The 19,129-nt window shown below is 44.7% G+C and overlaps 1 protein-coding gene across 1 annotated transcript in view; it reads left to right on the top strand.

The window, feature by feature from the left end:
- Positions 1 to 547: 547 nt before the first annotated feature.
- The window catches only part of PRICKLE2 (prickle planar cell polarity protein 2), a 186,750-nt gene continuing 168,168 nt past the window's right edge, over positions 548 to 19,129 (top strand). Inside the window, exons 1-2 of the mRNA XM_077822077.1 lie at positions 548 to 589; positions 1,098 to 1,183. Coding sequence (XP_077678203.1) covers positions 548 to 589; positions 1,098 to 1,183 — 128 coding nt within the window. The remainder of the gene's footprint in view (positions 590 to 1,097; positions 1,184 to 19,129) is intronic.

Below are 19,129 nucleotides of genomic sequence, written 5' to 3'. Positions count from 1 at the left end.
CAGGCAGGGAGCGGACGAGGGGCAGGGGCAGGCGAGGGGCAGTGGAAGGGGGCAGGGAGCAGGCAGGGGCAGGCGAGGGGCAGTGGAAGGGGGCAGGCAGGGAGCGGACGGGGGGCAGGACGGGGCGGGGGCAGCGGAAAGGGGGCAGGCGAGGGGCAGGGGCAGGCCGGGAGCGGACGAGGGGCAGGAGCAGGAGGGAATGGAAAGGGGCAGGCGAGGGGCAGCGGAAGGGGGCAGGCAGGGAGCGGACGAGGGGCAGGAGGGAGTGGAAAGGGGCAGTGGAAGGGGGCAGGCAGGGAGCGGACGAGGGGCAGGACGGGGCGGGGGCAGCGGAAAGGGGGCAGGCGAGGGGCAGGGAGCGGACGAGGGGCAGGCCAGAGGCGGGGCGGGCCGGGCTAGGAGCCCGGGGAGGCGGGGAGGGAGCCGGGGAAGGAGTGGGAGGCAGGCGGAGCGCTGGCTCGCCGGGCTGCGGGCGCAGGGCTGTGCCGGCCGCGATCTCTCGCACACGGGCGGCGGGGAGCCGCAGCCCCGGGGGCCGGGCGCTGCCATGTTCAGCCGGGGCTCTCGGAAGCGGCTCTCCGGCAGATCGGTGAGTGCGCCCTGCCCGCGCCCCCGGCCGGCTCCCCGGGCTCCGCTGCAGCCAGGGCTCGGGGTCCGGCACCTGCTGGCGGGGAGCGCCCCGCGCTGGCCCCGGGGCAGCCGCCCTCCCTGGCCCCGCCGCGGTGCGGGCTGCGGCGAGCCCGGGCCGCCCCCCACGCTGCCCCTCCGGATCCCGGCCGCTGCCCGGAGTCCGCCCCCGCTACGCGCGCTGCAGGTGCCGCAGAAGGAGGCTCCCAGGCACGGACCCAGAGCCGCATCCAGCGGGGCTCGCTCGCCTTTGTCCGGGGCGAGCCGCCCGGAGGCGCCGCCTGGCCCGTTCGTTTCGCCGGGGCACCTCCCAAACCCACCTGCCTTAGTGTCCCCTGGGTGGGAGCAAAGCGCTCCGATCGCAGCCCTGGCCAGCAGCCGGGGGAGGTGGGGTGGAAAGACTCGGGTTTAGGGTTGGAGGGGGAAACACGTTGCTTTGCTTTCTTGTTTGGTGTTGTTGTTTTTTAAAGCTGACTGCCTTGGGCGAGCCGGAGAGAGGACAGCCTTGCAACGCATGTGGTGACCAGTGCCCGGGGTTTGCCTTGCATAAGTGGAGGTAGGAACCCCTGAATGGTTTAGTTTCCTAGTTAACTGAAACAACGGCAGGCCACAAAGTTCACTGAAGGGATGCAAAAGGGGGTGATTTGTGTGGGTGAATTTCCTCACTTTTTTTTTCCACCTGAAGGCTCAAAGAGGAGCTGCAGCAGCGGGTGCGCCATTCAGTGAGGCTTGTGGCCCTGGGAGCTTCCTTTCCCATGTTTGAACAGCCATGCTTAGCTCAGTGTCCTCTGGCTGGGGTTTCATTCTCCTTTCACTGAGACAGTGCTTCAGAACTTTTACAGTTCATCTCCAGTTTGAAAATGTCACCGTGGGTTTTTTTTTTTTTTTAATTTATATAAATCAGCTGTGAATGTTGAATTGTGACCCTAGCTCCCTTACCTGTCATGTTTGGCGGATTGGTCTTCTTCATAAACAAGTTGCTTCCCTCCCTGGGGCACAGGTGGATTTGTGATATTAGGCATTGGGATTGTAAAGCACTGAAATCCATCCTACACCCAGAGCAAGAGGAACACCAACATTTCTAAGCACTTCTTCCCTCCCCCATCCTGTGCTAGAATCATCCTGGCTGCTTGTTTCTGAATTGCCCGCTCAGCTGCCACTGCTTGCTACATGCCCAACTCATCTTTGTGGCTTCTGCCATCCCCCTGACAGTTGGGTGTCCCTCATCAGATGGAACTGCAGACTCAGAATGAGGGACATGAACGACATGATGCTGGAAGTAGCTGGGTTAATTTATTTGGCATGAACGATGCCTGGAATAAATTATCTAGGAAGGTTGTGGAATCTCCATCATTGGAGGTTTTTAAGAGCAGGTTAGACATACACCTGTCAGAGGTGGTCTAAATAATACTTAGTCCTGCCCTGAGTGCAGGGGACTGGACTAGATGACCCCTCAAAGTCCCTTCCACTATGATTCTGTGATTCTATATCCTCAGTTTAATCCTGTGTTTATATCCTACTGACAATAGTGAAAGCTGCAAGATCTGGGTAGGACGGAGGCAAATCTGGGTCCAAACTGAGGCAGCATACTAAACATCAGGCAGAATATTTCCTCTCTTCCACTCCAGCCTGCCCCTTACTGGGCGTTTCTCAATGTAGAAATGAGCAATTATGCCCCACGTCCCAATGTCTGTCCCGTACGGCAGGTTTGAGGGCTATGGGCAGCCTTTTCCCATGGTGACTGCTCTCCTGGCTGCACGCCCCAACCTTTGGCGGAAGCAGTGTGCCCAGCGCTTGCTCTTGTTCTCTTGAGGCAGCTGCCGTGTCCTGCTGCTTTTCCCATACTCTGCATCCGCCACATTTGCGTCATAATATATTTGTACAGTCACCCCGTGCATCTTTTTCCAGGGGTTATACAGGCTTTTGTTAGCTGTCAAAGGCATCTTCAGATCTCAGGTTTGTGGTACTTGGTATTGTCCCAGAAGCTTGCAAGGTGCTTCATAATGTCAGAAAGAGGCAGGGAGACCTTATAAATATGTTACATGAAGATGGAGGCACCTCTCAAGGTTACCGTCTCTAACCATCACAAATCGCTGTGCGGGGTCCAGGTTTGGTTTTCATTATGTAAAAATCTGCAGCTACTTCTCAACATCTTGGCAGGCCATTTTTTCCCTAATAAAAATGTCACAACCTGGTGATGCTGTTTGCCACCACCAATGGAATTGCACTCATCTCGGTGGATGAATGGTTTGCCATCAGCTTGCACTAACATGGCAGCAGCCGCCCTCTCTCAAAATTTCCAAGCCTGACGGAGGGTTTCTGGCAGACTGGGAGTGAGATGGTGTTGGCTCTAAAGGAAAGGCTGCCATATCAGTGGAGGGAGTTATCTCCTGCATCCTAACGGAAGGCCTGATTCTGATCTCTCTTTCACCAGTGAATGTCAGGAGTAAATCCATTGAAATCAGTGGGCCAGATTCTGACTCCTGCTCCAGCTGCTTTCTAATGCTCTAGCAATGCAAGGCAGTTGGCTACCTTGTTTCACATTGGAGCTTCCGCATTGCCTCTATTCCAGCCAGTGCAGGGATGTTCCCAAGGACATGGGGTGTGTGGCAATTGTACTGCGCACTCTGGCTGTCCCTGGCTGCTGGAATAAGAACTAGATAAGTTCAAGGTCAAAAAAGAACCTGATGAGTACACGGCGGATAGGTCCATCAATGGCTATTAGCCAGGATGGTGTCCCTGGCCTCTGTTTACCAGAAGCTGGGAATGGGTGACATCACTTGATGATTACCTGTTCTGTTCATTCCCTCTGGGGCACTTGGCATTGGCCACTGCCGGAAGACAGGAGACTGGGCTAGATGGACCTTTGGTCTGACCCAGTCTGGGCGTTTTTATATTCTTATGTTAATAGCCCATGTGCATAAGTTAGAACCTCTTTTAGCTGTTTTGTTATACTGGTGACTGTACCAGCTCCCATATAATTATTTTGAATTGCCTAAATGTATGAATATATAATCAAGTAAAATGAAGCCAGCTAATTTGCCTACTTAAATAAATATATACAGTGGACATACATTCAATTTTACTTTTAGAGGTCTGTTCTCCCATTAGTGCCTAGGACTTATAAGTAGGCAAATATTAATAACAGTTACTTTTGTAGGTCACACACTCACGGGAGAATAGATCTGCTGAATATGGAAAAAAGTATATTTAACTAGTACTGGGGATGTTCATGAACATATTAAACCGCTGGCTGAAATTGAAAGAAACAATAGTTTTCAAGGGGATGTACGGATTAAGGATACAAGCCCATATCAATTAACCACTAGAGGTTCGTAAGCCTTTTTGTAATCCTTTAACAGTGTACTTTTGCTGATAAATGTAAATTGGACTTGGGCTTCAAAGATGGGAATTTACAGCATAGATCAGGGAGAGAGGAAGTTATAAGCATGCAGACACTGAAAGTGGAATTCATCTCAGTTGCTGAGGCAAGCTTTGTGTTTTATAGATAATTATGTGGAATTGTGTGTTTTCTAATTAACTGCAGTTTGGGGCATGATCTATATGTCCATGTTAACAAGCAAGCAAAGTTGTGTCTTGTCAGATCTCAGAGATTTTTATGCTTTTACATTCATTGGAAAGTCACTTTTTTCAGGTATGGAGTTGATTTTGATTATTGATTGAAATGATCATTCTTGGAAGCATATGCATGTTTCCTGTTTGAAGGAAACCATTCATAAATAAATCCTATTCTTCCAAACTATTTCTGCCTTCCGAATAAGACCGCCATGTCTAATTTAAAGGAAGTGAAATAATAATTTAAAAGGAAAGGGGTTTTCAAAAAAATCTTGATTTATCATGATGAATGAATTGTTGTAATCGTATCTTTACATTACAATGTCACATTCATGGAAGCTTGTGAATTTTCTCTGTTAATGTGCCAGCATTTTTAATATGTATTTCAATGGATCCAAGTTAGAATAAATCATATGCAACATATTCTTTAAATTTGGGTCCTTATATATGCACAATACCCATATGAAGCCCATAGAAGTTTGTGCGTCACTGATCCCCCACGTAAACTGAGAATTTAAATTTTCAGTTTGCAGTGATTTCGCAAAAAGAGAAGAAAAACAGGTTTCAGAGTTGCAGCCGTGTTAGTCTGTATCCGCAAAAAGAAAAGGAGGACTTGTGGCACCTTAGAGACTTAAGCTCAAATAAATTTGTCAGTCTCGAAGGTGCCACAAGAAAAATAGACTATTTTATTTAAAAGAATCAAGACTGAATTTAGTCATCACTAGACATCAGTTCTGCACTGCAGTCCTCCAAAGACATGACTATCAAACAGTAGCTACTGTAACCTGCAATTTCTCAGTGGTCTTGAACAGCAAAGTGACTTTTTACTTTAATAACATGATTTTTTTAATTACAGTAGACTGTGTACTAAAGATATAAAAAGACAAATATTTGTGTATGGCCATGTTCCTGAAAATTACCAGTAATGTAAACAACAGATTACTCATTCAGTATTTAATATAGGCTGGTACTTGAAAGGTGGCGTTGTGTGAGAAAGTGAAATCTTATTCAATAAAATCTCCAACTCCTTAGGATTCTGGTTGCTGTTTCCTAATCAGATCTGCATTACATTAAACTACTTGCCATTCAACTTGTTAACAAGCTTTGCATTAAATAAAGCTGTCTCTGGAGTTGAGTGAATGAATAGCCATTAGAAGTGTCTTGTGCATAATGTCTGGCTGAAGAAAAGCCTGCAAAAGAGGTGGTCAGAGGAGAGAAAAGGGAAGGGAATTTATCGCCTATTCCTAATACAATTAGTATGAATATGCAAACCTTAAAGGTGACAAATGGGTACCAATCAGGACAACGGATCATGCTGCTTTTGCCACCCTGAAGTTTTTGATAGTCCTTTCACATGGACATTGGAGAAAGTTATACTTGAAATTGCTTTTCGTACCGCTTTTAAAATATACTGTTGAATACAATCATGCATACTGCCACACGTTGCCTGATTTTGGTGTATCATCTACAGCCCTGTATTGTTTAGATGTTTCCCCTTTCAGAGAGTCTTTTCACCGTCAGTGACCCTCACAATTCAAACACCCCTTTTATTTCCAGCCCCCCCACCCAGTCTTCCCCCCCACACACACAAAAAACCCCTACTCCAAGCAGAGTTTTAACCTCATAATTTCTCCATGCATATTCATCTTACCATAGGCCTGATCCAGTAAAGAACTGATGGGATCTAATTTAGTTGTTACCCGTCAAGACAGAGATCTTGGCATCATTATGGATAGTTCTCTGAAAACATCCACTCAGTGTGCATTGACAGTCAAATAAACCAACAGAATGGTAGGAAACCATTAGAAAAGGGATAGATAATAAGACAGAAAATATCATAATGCCTCTGTATAAATCCATGGTATGTTCACACCTTGACTCCTACGTGCAGTTCTGGTCACTCCCATCTCAAAAAAGAGATATTAGTACTGGTACAGAAAAGGGAGACAAAAATGTTTAGGGTTATGAAACAGCTTTCATATTAGGAGAGATTCAAAGACTGGGACTGTTCAGATTGGAAAAGAGACAAAAGAGGCGATTCGATAGAGGTCTATAAAATCATGATTGAAAGAGAATAGGCAAGTGTTATTTACCTCTTTAAACTGTCATTTACTTTCAAACTAGGGGTCACCCAACAAAATTAATAAGCAACAGCTTTAAAATAAACATAGGGAAATACTTCACACAATGCGCTGTCAGCCTATGGAACTCGTTGCCAGGAGATGTTGTGAAGGCCAAATTATAACTGGGTTAAAAAATAACTAGATAAGCTCATGGAGGAGAGGTCCATCAGTGACTACTAGCCAAGATGGTCAGGGACACAATCCCATGCTCTGGGTGTCCCTAAGCCTCTGACTGTCAGAATCTGGGAGTGGATGACGGGATGACCGGACAGAATTGTCCTGTTTTGTTCATTGCTTTTGAAGCATCTGGCACTGGCCACTGTCATAAAACAGGATACTGGGCTAGATGGACCATTGGTCTAATCCAGTATGACCACTCTTATGTTCTTAAATGGAGAAGTGCCAGAGACTCCATTAAGTCCACTAGAGACTTCGTTATTGCTATTGATTTTACATGGTAGGCGCCCAGACACCGTGCTGACAGGTGGCAGTATAAAACCCTAAGATAGATAGTATTTTTAAAATTAGCCAAACTCTTGCAGAAAATCTTTGTTGCCATAGTTATGCTTTTCATTTGTAAGAGCTTTAAATAGTAGTAATAAATGTGCCATAAAAATGATGCTAATGCTTTTAGTTTTTGACTGCCACTGTGAAATCACATTTGTGTTGTTTATTGAATTCTTGTCCCTGTAACATGTGGTGACATTTTCCCCCCTAAGTCATAGTTTGATGGTCAAGAGTTCCGCTTCTCTTCAAGGAGTCTGTTAAAACTGTTTTACAGTCTCTATAACTTTGGCTTATGTTTATGTAACAAGCATTGCCCAGTACTTAAAAAGACACTATAAAGCAGAATCTTTAAAAGAAGGGAAACCATTTGTTTCTCAGTTTGGTAATATTTAACATTAATGAATGAAATCCTGTGGAGAGAACTGTTGAAAGCATTCACTGTGCTTATAAAGCGTACAATGCCTCAAGGAAAGAGGACCCTAGATTTATATAAAGGTGGCATGATTTAGTGGACAGAGTACTGGATTGGGAGTCAAGACACCTAGTTGCTGTGTGATCTCAGGGAAATCACCTAGGCTCTGTGTGGTGACAGGCCCAACCTTTGTCTGCTTTACTTGGATGGTAAATTCTTTGTGGGTAGGGACTGTCTCTTACTGTGTGTTTGTACAGTGCCTTGTCCTTGATCTCAGCTGAGTCCTCTAGGGCAGTGGCTGTAAACCTTTCCAGACAACTGTACCCCTTTCAGGCATCTGATTTGTCTTGTGTACCGAAGTTTCACCTCACTAAAAAGCTACTTGTTTACAAAATCAGACATAAAGATACAGAAGTGTCACAGCACATGAGTACTGAAAAATTGCGTAGTTCTCATTTTTACCATATAATTATAAAATAAATCAATTGGAATAGAAATATTGTACAGCATATTGAGCAGTATAAACAAGTCGTCGTATGCATTTTTAGTTTGTACTGACTTCGCTAGTGTTTTTTAATGTAGCCTGTTGTAAAACTAGGCAAATATCGAGATGAGGTGATGTACCCGTGTACCCCGGGGTACATGTACCCCTGATTGAGAACCACTGTCCTAGGGACTAACATACCATTAATAATTAATAAAATAACTAGTAATTCTATATTTGTGCATAACCCAAATCTGCATATATTGGAGTCACATTCTTCCCTGGAAATGTACGCTTCCCTGGCCGGCTTTTGGTCTTCAGTTTGATTACTGGTGCAGCTTCCACAGGGCAGAAACAACAATGTTTTCAGTGTAGCACATGAATGAATAACCGTGAATTCTGAAGCATTTGTCTCTGGTTTCAAAAAGAAAAAAAAGAGAAAGAAAATACAGATTATTGCTTCCATATGTTTTCAGCCTTTTTACACTGCTTGCAATTGTTTCCTTTCATGAATAACATGCTTTGCATCTCTGTCTCCTTTAGAATTCAGATATTCTACACATCCTTGCATTTTTATTTCTTCGGCTTTTAGTTTGGAGACCATGAGCATACCCTACACAATCTTATCCTGTATGAGCTTCTGTTCGTATCACTTCCATTGCAGTAACTCAAGGCCATGTTATCTTATTCAGTTTTTGTGGTGGGTTGCTGAAATAGACAAAACTGTACCGGTGGGAAGAATATTGAACCTAATGACTGTGAATACCCTTCCATTCTCATCTCCAGAAGCCATTCCTTGGACTTATCATGTGTTCGGGGGTTCTACAGGAGTGAGTAAAAAAGGGTCTATCTCATGGAACGTTGTTCTACGTGATATTATATCCTCTGCAGTTAATGTTGAGTCTATCAGCATTAATTTCTGCATGTTCTTGCTCTACACCGTTAAATGCCTTGGAAGCCCAGGCTCTCGGACCCTGCAAGGTGGGAGGCTCCCAGAACTCAGGCTGCAACCCAAGCCCGGAAGTCTTCACTGCAATTAAACAGTCTCATAGCCAGAGTCCCATAAGCTTGAGTCAGCTGGCATTGGCCAGCCACAAGTGTCTAATTGCAGTGTAGACATACTATGGATACATTGGAATTGCTGCTTTAGCCCATTGACTTTACGCCAGGACTTAAATTGTCCCATTGGGGTTAATTTTATCTCCACATACCTGTGAGAATTTATATTTGTTTGTTTCTTTTTTAACTGTGTGTATGTATTATAAAGCCCTGGAAGAAAACTAATGCCCTGACATACAATAAACATAACGAGGAGTCCTTGTGACACCTTAGAGACTAACAAATCTATCTCTAAGGTGCCGTAAGGACTCCTCGTTATTTTTGCTGATACAGACTAACATGGCTACCACTTCAAAACCTGACATACAGTAGTAGTCGTGTCCAACTCAAATGACTGACCAAATCTAAATTAATGTATTTTTATTGAACACTATAAAATGCTTCTAAGAAAAACATTTACTTTTAACATACTTTTGTCTTCAGTTATTGTAAAACTGATCTATCAACTGCTAAGCCCTAAAAAGGGGAAAATAACTTTCTTGCCAAAGCTGAAGTTCTTCTTCAGCCTTCTGTTCTGAGACACAAACTAGAAACTAAATTGTGGTGCTCTTGAGCAATACGGACAAAAACGCTGATTTAGCAAGATACTTGTGCACGCATGTAACTTTAAGCATGTGAGTTCAATGGTCCCATTTACTTACATATGTTAGGTTAAGCATGTGTAGACGTGTTTGTAGTATTGGGACCTAATTTATTATTTTATGACTTTCATCGGAAAAAACAGTGTTAATATGATTGATCTCTCTATGATACTTACATGGGCCTCTGTGCACCTCACAATTTTTAATGTGTGAGTCCTTACAGCACCCTGTGAGGTAGGGAAGTAAGAGAGGTGTGATTCCTGAGGCATAATCTATCTCCTGGGTTGTTGAGGAGTAGATGGATTTGAAGGCATCTCACATATTTCCTCATAAGAACCTACCTTTGGTGACGTCCCAGTGCTCTGTAGCAAAGCTCCCTTCTGTAGATGATTAAGAGATGGAAGATCATGGGCTCTTTTGTCAAAACAGTCTTTCTGCTTCCACTTCTGATTTTCTTTCGTCTTCCGGACGGCTTCATTGTGATGAGATTTCAGGAAGCTGGTGAATTAGATGGGATCCTTCTTTCCATTAACTGCTGAGCTGGAGAAAAGCCATTCTCCAGAGGTGTACTTCAGTAAACCAGTAAAGTTTATACAAGTCACCCCCACTGTCAAAAGTTTTCTTCGTAAAGTTCTTTACTTTCCATTTAGACCTTTGCACAAGTCCATTTGATTGGTGGTAATTTGGACTTGAATTTTTGAGATGAAAATCTCCATCTGTGGCAAATTGCCTAAAATCCGCACTGGAAAATTGGGGCCCATTATTGCGAAAGACATCACCTGGAATTCCATGTCTGGAGAAGACTTACTCTTAGTACTGTGCAGTGTGCAAATTTCTGGATGCCAAGAACAAGAATCTGTGACTATTAAATAATTCTTTGATTACCAGGTATAAATCAGTGCCTACCTTCTCATAAGGCCTTTGTGGAACTGGATGAGGTTTCAGTGGCTCTGCCTGTTAGCATGGCTTGTTTTTCAATATTGCACCTTTTCCCCAAGGATCTCATAGCCTTGACTCCTGGCCTCTCTCCTTTCTGGGGTGCCAGGAGGAAACAATTACATTTTGTTTCATGCAGTTCTCCTGCAGCAACGATGTTGATGCTTCAGATAGTCTGCCTACTGGACCAAGTTCTCAAGGGGGCTGGAGGGAAGGCAGTCAATTTTCTTATTTCTTCTACCCCCTGAAGATGAAGGGTTCTTGCTGTGCTGAGTAGGCATTGTCTCCTACAAGTAATTGAGAAGACATGTTTTACCCCTTCGGGTGATATTAATTTGTATTGCTTAGAATCCACAATCAGGAATCAGGGCTGTTTTGTCCTAGGTGCATGTAAACGAAGTAATGCTTGGTATGAAAGGAACTGATCAGCAGCAGTTGGCGAACTTGTGAAGTGGGAGAATTTTGTTTGGGGAGGGTGGTTGCTTTGATCAAAGTTTGATCTGAATTCTACAATATTCTATTGTGCACTTGTTGAGGGGATTCAGCTGGTAGATGGATTTGAAGGCATCTCACATATTTCCTCATAAGAAGTCTTTGGTGAAGTCCCAGTGCTCTCTAGCAAAGCTCCCTTCTGTAGCTCTGTTTCAGATATTGTTCTAATTTTCAAGTCAGGTTTCTGATTTGCATAGTAACAATGTGTAGTTGGCTACCTGCTACCATTTATTTCCTGACAGGGCCTGGGCCTCGTATTTATCATCAGCACTTCACGTGCCCCATGGCTCAATGAGAGATGAAAGATTAATCATGGAAGGGGCTGAGTACCCTCAGTGGGAGCAATCTCTTGAGAAGCATCCAATGTTTCAGAAGCAGAGAGCCATCCTGGATGGTGGAAGTTAGTACAGCCATCACTGACCAAATACTTGTGTGATCGAATAGCCCTTCATTCATTCAGATCACTTGAACATTGGCTGTAGCTGACCCTATTTATTTAACGGTTCATATTCTCATGGTTTGATGGTTTTCACAGCTGATCCTTTTCTGGAAGGTTTCTTACAGCGACATTTGTAGCCTATTGAGAAGAGAGGTGTTTTGTCAAGGGAGCTGTTCCTCTAGGATAGCGGTTCTCAAACTTCATTGCACTGCAACCCTCTTCTGACAACAAAAATTACTACAGCACCCCAGGAAGGGGGACCAAAGCCTGAGCCCACCCAAGCCCTGCCACCCCGGGTGGGGGTGGGGGCGGGGGCAAAGCCCCATTGCCCCAGGCGGGGGGGCCAATGCTGAAGCCCAAGGGCTTCAGCCCCAGGCAAGAGGCCTATAACCTTCGCCTCAATGCCCAGGACTGAAGCCCTCAGGCTTGGGCTTTGGCTTTGGCCCTGGGCCTCAGCAAGTCTAAGCCAGCCCTGGCAACCCCATTAAAATGGGGTCGTGCCCCACAGTTTGAGAACCACTGCTCTAGGATAGCAGAGTGTTTTTTAAACTAACAATTCAAGATCCCCCCCCAATGAAAAGATTCAGAGTAATACTAGTGGGTTGGTGAGAAAAATACCTAGGTACAGAGAAGAGAAACACAGCTAAAAATTAAAAGGGTGTACAAAGACGTCTAAAGGATGTGATTTACTGAAACAGTGTTTCTCAGACTGTGGTCCACTGGTGGCCCTCCCAGCACTCGGTGGAGAGCCCTGGAGAGCTGTCAGCCCACATGATGCTGGCAATTTTTTGTTTCTAGGTGCCACATTGTGACAAAGTCAACTAAAAATACGTACAGTATTTCCCCAGTATTACTTTTCACTGGAAATAATGGCTGTAGTTGCCACCAGGACATTATGGGATAACAAATAGGAAGGAGAGGGTGTCTGTGGCATTGTCAGTGGGAGATATCCACGAGACAACTTTTCTCTGTATTAAGATATGGTCCATGTTGCAAAGATGTTTGAAGGCCTCTGATATAAGTGATTGAAGATTTGATTCTCCTCCGACTTATGCTGCTGTAAATTGGGAATTATTCCTGTGAGGTCACAAGAGATGGGATGTGGCTGGTGTAAAACTGGTGTCACTCAGAGCAGAGTTGGATCCTGATTCTCTCCTGGCTAGTAGAAGCAGTTGAGATTGTCTCAGGTGTTTTTGCTGCCAATTCCCAGGAGTGAATTTTCCAGGATAAGGTCTTTTTCCTTAGACTTGAAGGTCCTTCAGTGTGGCACATTCTTCCATAAAAGAAGGATGATCTTGTGGTTAAGCCACAGGGCTGGTAGTGGGGTGGTCTGGATTAAATTCCAGATCTCTTCTATAATGCTTCAATTTCCCATCTGGAGAATGGGGATAATAATACTTCCTTTCTCCCACTGTTTTCTCTTCACTTTGCAAGCTCTTTGGGAAAGGAACCACATCTTTGCACGTGTGGGTGGGTGTACACACACATACAGTGCCAAGCACAATAAGTCTCTAGGTAATTGTCTGTAATGCTATAATAATTAATAACTTCCTCTAGAATTCTGACGGAGTCCTGGTGTGGTTGTCCTTAAACTGGTAAGGCGTACACATTATGTTAGGCTTTTAGTTGGCCTTAATTACACCAGCTTAAGGGCTTGATTGTTGCAGTTGTCATTTGGCTTTGTGGCTCATGGTAGTGCAACTGTGGTTTATTGCCATCTATAGGTGAGCACGTTGTGGTTTTTTTAATTGTTTATTTAAATTTTCTTATTCTGTAAATCGACTTTGTGCCTCAGGGTGTGTCTACACCACAAAGGTGGGTGTGATTGCCTTTGTGGTGTAGACACACCCTGAGGCACAAAGTCATGCCTGACTAATCTAATCACCTTCTATGATGAGATTACTGGTTCTGTGGATGAAGGGAAAGCAGTGGATGTATTGTTTCTTGACTTTAGCAAAGCTTTTGACAGTCTCCCACAGTATTCTTGTCAGCAAGTTAAAGAAGTATGGGCTGGATGAATGCACTATAAGGTGGGTAGAAAGTTGGCTAGATTTTTCGGGCTCAACGGGTAGTGATCAATGGCTCCATGTCTAGTTGGCAGCCGGTGTCAAGTGGAGTGCCCCAGGGGTCGGTCCTGGGGCCGGTTTTGTTCAATATCTTCATAAATGATCTGGAGGATGGTGTGGATTGCACTCTCAGCAAATTTGTGGATGATACTAAACTGGGAGGAGTGGTAGATACGCTGGAGGGCAGGGATAGGATACAGAGGGACCTAGACAAATTGGAGGATTGGGCCAAAAGGAATCTGATGAGGTTCAATAAGGATAAGTGCAGGGTCCTGCACTTAGGACGGAAGCACCCAATGCACAGCTACAGACTAGGGACCGAATGGCTAGGCAGCAGTTCTGCGGAAAAGGACCTAGGGGTGACAGTGGACGAGAAGCTGGATATGAGTCAGCAGTGTGCCCTTGTTGCCAAGAAGGCCAATGGCATTTTGGGATGTATAAGTAGGGGCATAGCGAGCAGATCGAGGGACGTGATCGTTCCCCTCTATTCGACATTGGTGAGGCCTCATCTGGAGTACTGTGTCCAGTTTTGGGACCCACACTACAAGAAGGATGTGGATAAATTGGAGAGAGTCCAGCGAAGAGCAACAAAAATGATTAGGGGTCTGGAACACATGACTTATGAGGAGAGGCTGAGGGAACTGGGATTGTTTAGTCTGCGGAAGAGAAGAATGAGGGGGGATTTGATAGCTGCTTTCAACTACCTGAGAGGTGGTTTCAGAGAGGATGGTTCTAGACTGTTCTCAGTGGTAGAAGAAGACAGGACAAGGAGTAATGGTCTCAAGTTGCAGTGGGGGAGGTTTAGGTTGGATATTAGGAAAAACTTTTTCACTAGGAGGGTGGTGAAACACTGGAATGCGTTACCTAGGGAGGTGGTAGAATCTCCTTCCTTAGAAGTTTTTAAGGTCAGGCTTGACAAAGCCCTGGCTGGGATGATTTAACTGGGGATTGGTCCTGCTTTGAGCAGGGGGTTGGACTAGATGACCTCCTGAGGTCCCTTCCAACCCTGATATTCTGTGATTCTATGATTGCAGTGCATGATTGAGCCAGCTTTCGTCCAGTTGGCGTGGGTAGCAGTGGTGGTGAGGATGTGGCCCATGCAGGCTTTGGTGCATGCTAGCTGCCCCATTCCAAGCCCTCTGGGGACCGTAAGTACTTGGGTTTTTGGCCTGCTCCAGGTTCTGCACTCTCTTGTCTTCTCTGCTATTGTTGCCCATGCTATCTAGATGAAAGCTAGCGGGGGATATGCCTACCCACGCTGCAGTCAGACTTCATTTGCGGTGTAGACCTATCCTGGGAAGCCCTGTGGTCTAGTGGAATCAGCACAGGACTGGGAGCAGGGAACTCATGGATTCTAATTCTACTTGACTCACTGTCAGCCTCCAAGTTTCAGAGTAACAGCCGTGTTAGTCTGTATTCGCAAAAAGAAAAGGAGGACTTGTGGCACCTTAGAGACTAACCAATTTATTTGAGCATAAGCTTTCGTGAACTAGAGCTCACTTCAAGAATCCCATACCTTGTGCTTTGTGAGCCCAAACGGGAGCCTGTTAGCTGGGTTGGGTTGTGGCTCTGGGACCATTGTGGGAGGGAGTGTACATTGGACCCTTTCAAGAGTGTCCTCCCAGGTGTTCTCACTTGGTTTCCCCCTTCCTACTTTCTACTTCTCAGGTCCTGCAGGGAGAATACTTCTGGGAACCCCTGGAGCATGGCTGAAGCTGGGAAAGCTACAATGCTGCCCTATATATATATGTTTCCCCACCCAGTAAAATGGGGATAGTAATATTTCTCTGTGAGACGTTGAGGGAGGTAATGAATGTTTTTGTGCAGTGCTCTAATGCGTAAGGCCCAATCAAAAGGGCTCAGTATTAGTATCATTATCTCCACCATGGGTGGGGATTATAGAACGAATGGGCATTTACGCTTTAAGAGAAACTCCTACACCTTCAATAGAGGGCTTATAGTCTCAGAGAGAAGGGACTTTAAAAACCGAAATGTGCTAGTCTAAAAAAGATCACTTTTTTCCTGGCCAGTATTTCACTTTGCAGCCTTTCATTCAGAGTCGGGATTCGTTTTCTTAAGACATAAACATTTCTGCAGCCAGATCCTGCTGTAAACTAGTGCAGTATCTATGCTGAGCTCCATCAGCGGAAGTCAGGCTCTTGTCTTTGATTTGTTCCCCGTTACAGATAATTGTTCTCACTTCTTTCCAGAGATTCTCTTCCCTATTCTACTGTTTATCTTTAAAAATCTTTCCCCATTCTTTCAGTTTTGTAATCCATTAATGATTGTATCAGTGAATCACTGTTTTAATAATCTATTACATTCTAATTGACCACAATCTCCTTATAGAAATCTTGGTCCTCTAAGTATATGGAAAAGCTTAAGTATCGGCAGATAGCATCAACTCAGATTTTTGCCTGATGGTCTCATAATAGCTTGTTTATGAATTTCAACTGTACATTTAATTTTTCTGCCATGAATAACCAGGCTGTTATCACACAGGAAATCAGGGGTGAAGGTTCTGTAAGCAGTGCACCCGACATGACGCTGATTTGTGGTCATTAGCTAATATTTAAGGAATTTGAAATGCTATTTGTAATTTGTCTGATTATAAAGAAAACAAATTTCTGGGTAAGCCATACAGGCATGGCTGTTGCTACATAGACAGACTTTCCAATTAAGTTTTGGTATGTCTAGGTGTACACTGCATGTGCCTTAAAATGCTGTGGCTGTTTATGGGTCTATTGTACCTTTTTTACACCAATCTAGTCTTCCATTAGTTTCAGTGGAGCTGATCCTCGTTTAGAGCCGTGTAAGGGAAATGATCTCTCAGCTGGAAATCACTCACTTTGTTGTTCACTTGTACTCCCATCCATGCTCCCTGGGATGCTCCACTGCATACAGCCAGATTCTGCAAGGCGCCGACCACCTCCTATGACGGTCCAATCCCTATCTTCAAAGGGAGCTGAGGACATTGTGTAAATTTGGACTCCAAGCCCTCATTCTCACAGAGCTCTGCACCTACATGGAGTTTCACTGAAGTCAGTGATGCTCTGTCTAGGCACAGAGAGGTCCATTAAAATTGAGCACCAACCAGGATCGGGGCGTAAGAGAGCAGTAACTGCGGAAGTTAGGCTGGATCTGCAAAAATCACAGTGCGCTCTTGCATTAAGCAGAAAGAGCCTGGCTATTTCTTCCTCTATGTATCGTTCTTATGCTCCGCAGTGATCTGACTCCAAAGCTTGGTGCTTGAAGTGCTCAGAATCGCTATTATTATTATTACAACTAAGGAGGGTGATGCTTCGTACTCAGTCATCACGGCAAATATTTCATTCGGTACCAGTTGCCCTTGTAGCTGCTGCTATAATGATAAAAGACGTAATGGCTGCTCTTGGAGATAAGGAAGCTATATAAATATAATTATTGAAGTCCCTCTGTGGAGGTGGGGTGGGAAGCCTGTAGATAGATGAGTCCCTCTGCCTCTATATCTGCAAGGGAAGCTCCTGGGGCACTTTGCTATGCCCTAGAGAAGGGATGAAACTCCACCTAACCAGCATGCTAACCACTCGCCGCAGCACGCTTTCCAGCCGGTTGCAGCTTCTGGCATACTAAATTGGAGCTGTCTGGTCACAGCTGCGAGCAATTAGCTACCCACCCCACCACCACCACCTTTCCTCCTCCTATTTCTTGTCACCAACCTGCTGGAACTCATGAGTGAAAAAAGGGAAGCCCCTAGCAAGTTGGGGAGTGAGAATATTAGAGTTTTGAGCAAATCGTGTGTAGTTAGTGAATTGCAGTTGCATTAGCCACTGTGGCTAACAAGTTTACAAAGGGCTGTTGGTCTTACCCACAGGAACAAATTCAGCCTCTTCATTCGCTATTGGGAGTTGCACCCAATTACCCAGAGCTGCCAAGGTCTCAAAAAAACTTACAAGTTCATTTCTAAAGCCTTTTCCACAGAAGGCATTTTAGCCCTGGGGTAGCTGAACTAGCGCAAATCTGCACGGATGTGATTTGTACCACTTTAGCTCACCCCTGGATAGGAACCAGGAGAAGTCGCCCAGTGCCCATTGCGTTGTGGTGGTGTTTGTCATGTCTGTGTTACGGGCTTGCATCACTGCAATTATGCTGGTGGCTAAAACCCTCAGTGTAGACCAGACTCAAGCTTCAAGCATATTTTTCTTTATTTTCCATTTCTTCTTGTAGGTCCCACTTTTTTTTTTTAACCGGGACAGGAGCATGTTTTCTAGTTCTGTAGCCAGATATTTCTGAGACCATACTGATGAAAATGATTTCCATGGCAGCAGTAACCATAGGAAACCTTCTGAATGTGTCTTGTTTGGTTCCTGGCTCCTTTATTTTAACTGTGTACTCTGCAAACGGAACAGTGAGTATCCTTGGTGTCTTGTGCACATTGTAACCGTGCAAAGGGCCGAGAATATTTGCTGTGCCCCTTGGCTGATGAGCACCTCAAGTCTGCCATTCCTTCAAGTGTACTGGAATGTTTTTGCACAGCTTGGGGGTTGGGGAACCAAGATGTGGTGACTAATTCTCTTTAGCTGGCCAGAAAACCTTTTGTAGGAGGATCTGTTAGAAGAAATGAAGTTTCATAGCTATCGTCTGACTCCTGTGCGCACTCAAAGGGTGCAGAGGACATTGTACGTTGGATGCTAATTGCTCACGAAAGAAAAGAGAGCTGGCTCCCAGTACCTCATTCCCTTTTGCTATCTTTCTCTGTTCTTTTCTGATACTATTTTAGAAAGATGTTGTGTTTCTGGTACAGCGAGGACGTACTATACGGTAGAACCTCAGAGTTACAAACATCTCGGGAATGGAGATTGTTCGGAACTCTGAAATGTTCGTAATTCAACAACTCATGATGGTGGTTCTTTCAAAAGTTTACAGCTGAACATTGACTTAAAGTACAGCTTTGAAACTTTACTATGTAGAAGAAAAATGCTGCCCCCCCCTTTTTTTTAGTAGTTTCCGTTTAACACAGTAATATACTGTATTTGCTTTTCTTTTTGGTCTCTGCTGCTGCCTGATTGTGCAATTCCGGTTCCAAATGAGGTGTGTGATTGACTGGTTAGTTTGTAACTCTGGTGTTTGTAACTACTGTAATTATTATTGTGTATTACTGTGGTGCTTAGAGCCCACCCAAGAACAGGGCCCTATTGTGCTAGGAGCTGTACAAATACAGAGTAACACAGTCCCTGGAGAGCTGACAGTCACCCAGGGTGGGCAAAAGAGATGGAACGTTCACCCTTTAGCAAGGATGGAGAATCTTGATTTAAAGAAAAAAATGTGAAAATGCCATTAACGTGTTTCGTTGAAAATAGACATTCTGTTGAAAGTTTTATCAGGAAATCGAAACAGGGAATGTTTCTCTGGGACCTATTCTCTGGGACCGTGTGTACTGCTGCATGGAGGAAACTTGAAGTGAAAAGCAAATCTAGTGCTGGAAATGAAGCTTTTAAATCAATCCTCATAATGAATTGGAAACCATTGGTGCAAGTGGGAATTAGAGCTAGAGTTAGACAGGTCGTTCATGGACAATCCTGGCACTGGAAAAAGGGCAATTGTTTGCAAAAATAAAAAATACTTAGCCCAGCTCTGGGCATGAACATTATGGGGAGGGGAACAGGCACTTATGTTTTGGTATCACCGTTAGCCAGGTGAGGAGGAGGGGAAGATTCCATTAATGATTCGTAAAATTAATATTATTCCATACAGGGCAGAAATACAAATCCTTTCACTCCCTCCCAAC

This window comes from Eretmochelys imbricata, chromosome 7 (assembly GCF_965152235.1).
Source record: "Eretmochelys imbricata isolate rEreImb1 chromosome 7, rEreImb1.hap1, whole genome shotgun sequence".
NCBI lineage: Eukaryota > Metazoa > Chordata > Testudines > Cheloniidae > Eretmochelys > Eretmochelys imbricata.
The sequence above is the reverse complement of the archived record's forward strand: the minus strand, read 5'-3'. Positions and strand labels throughout refer to the sequence as shown.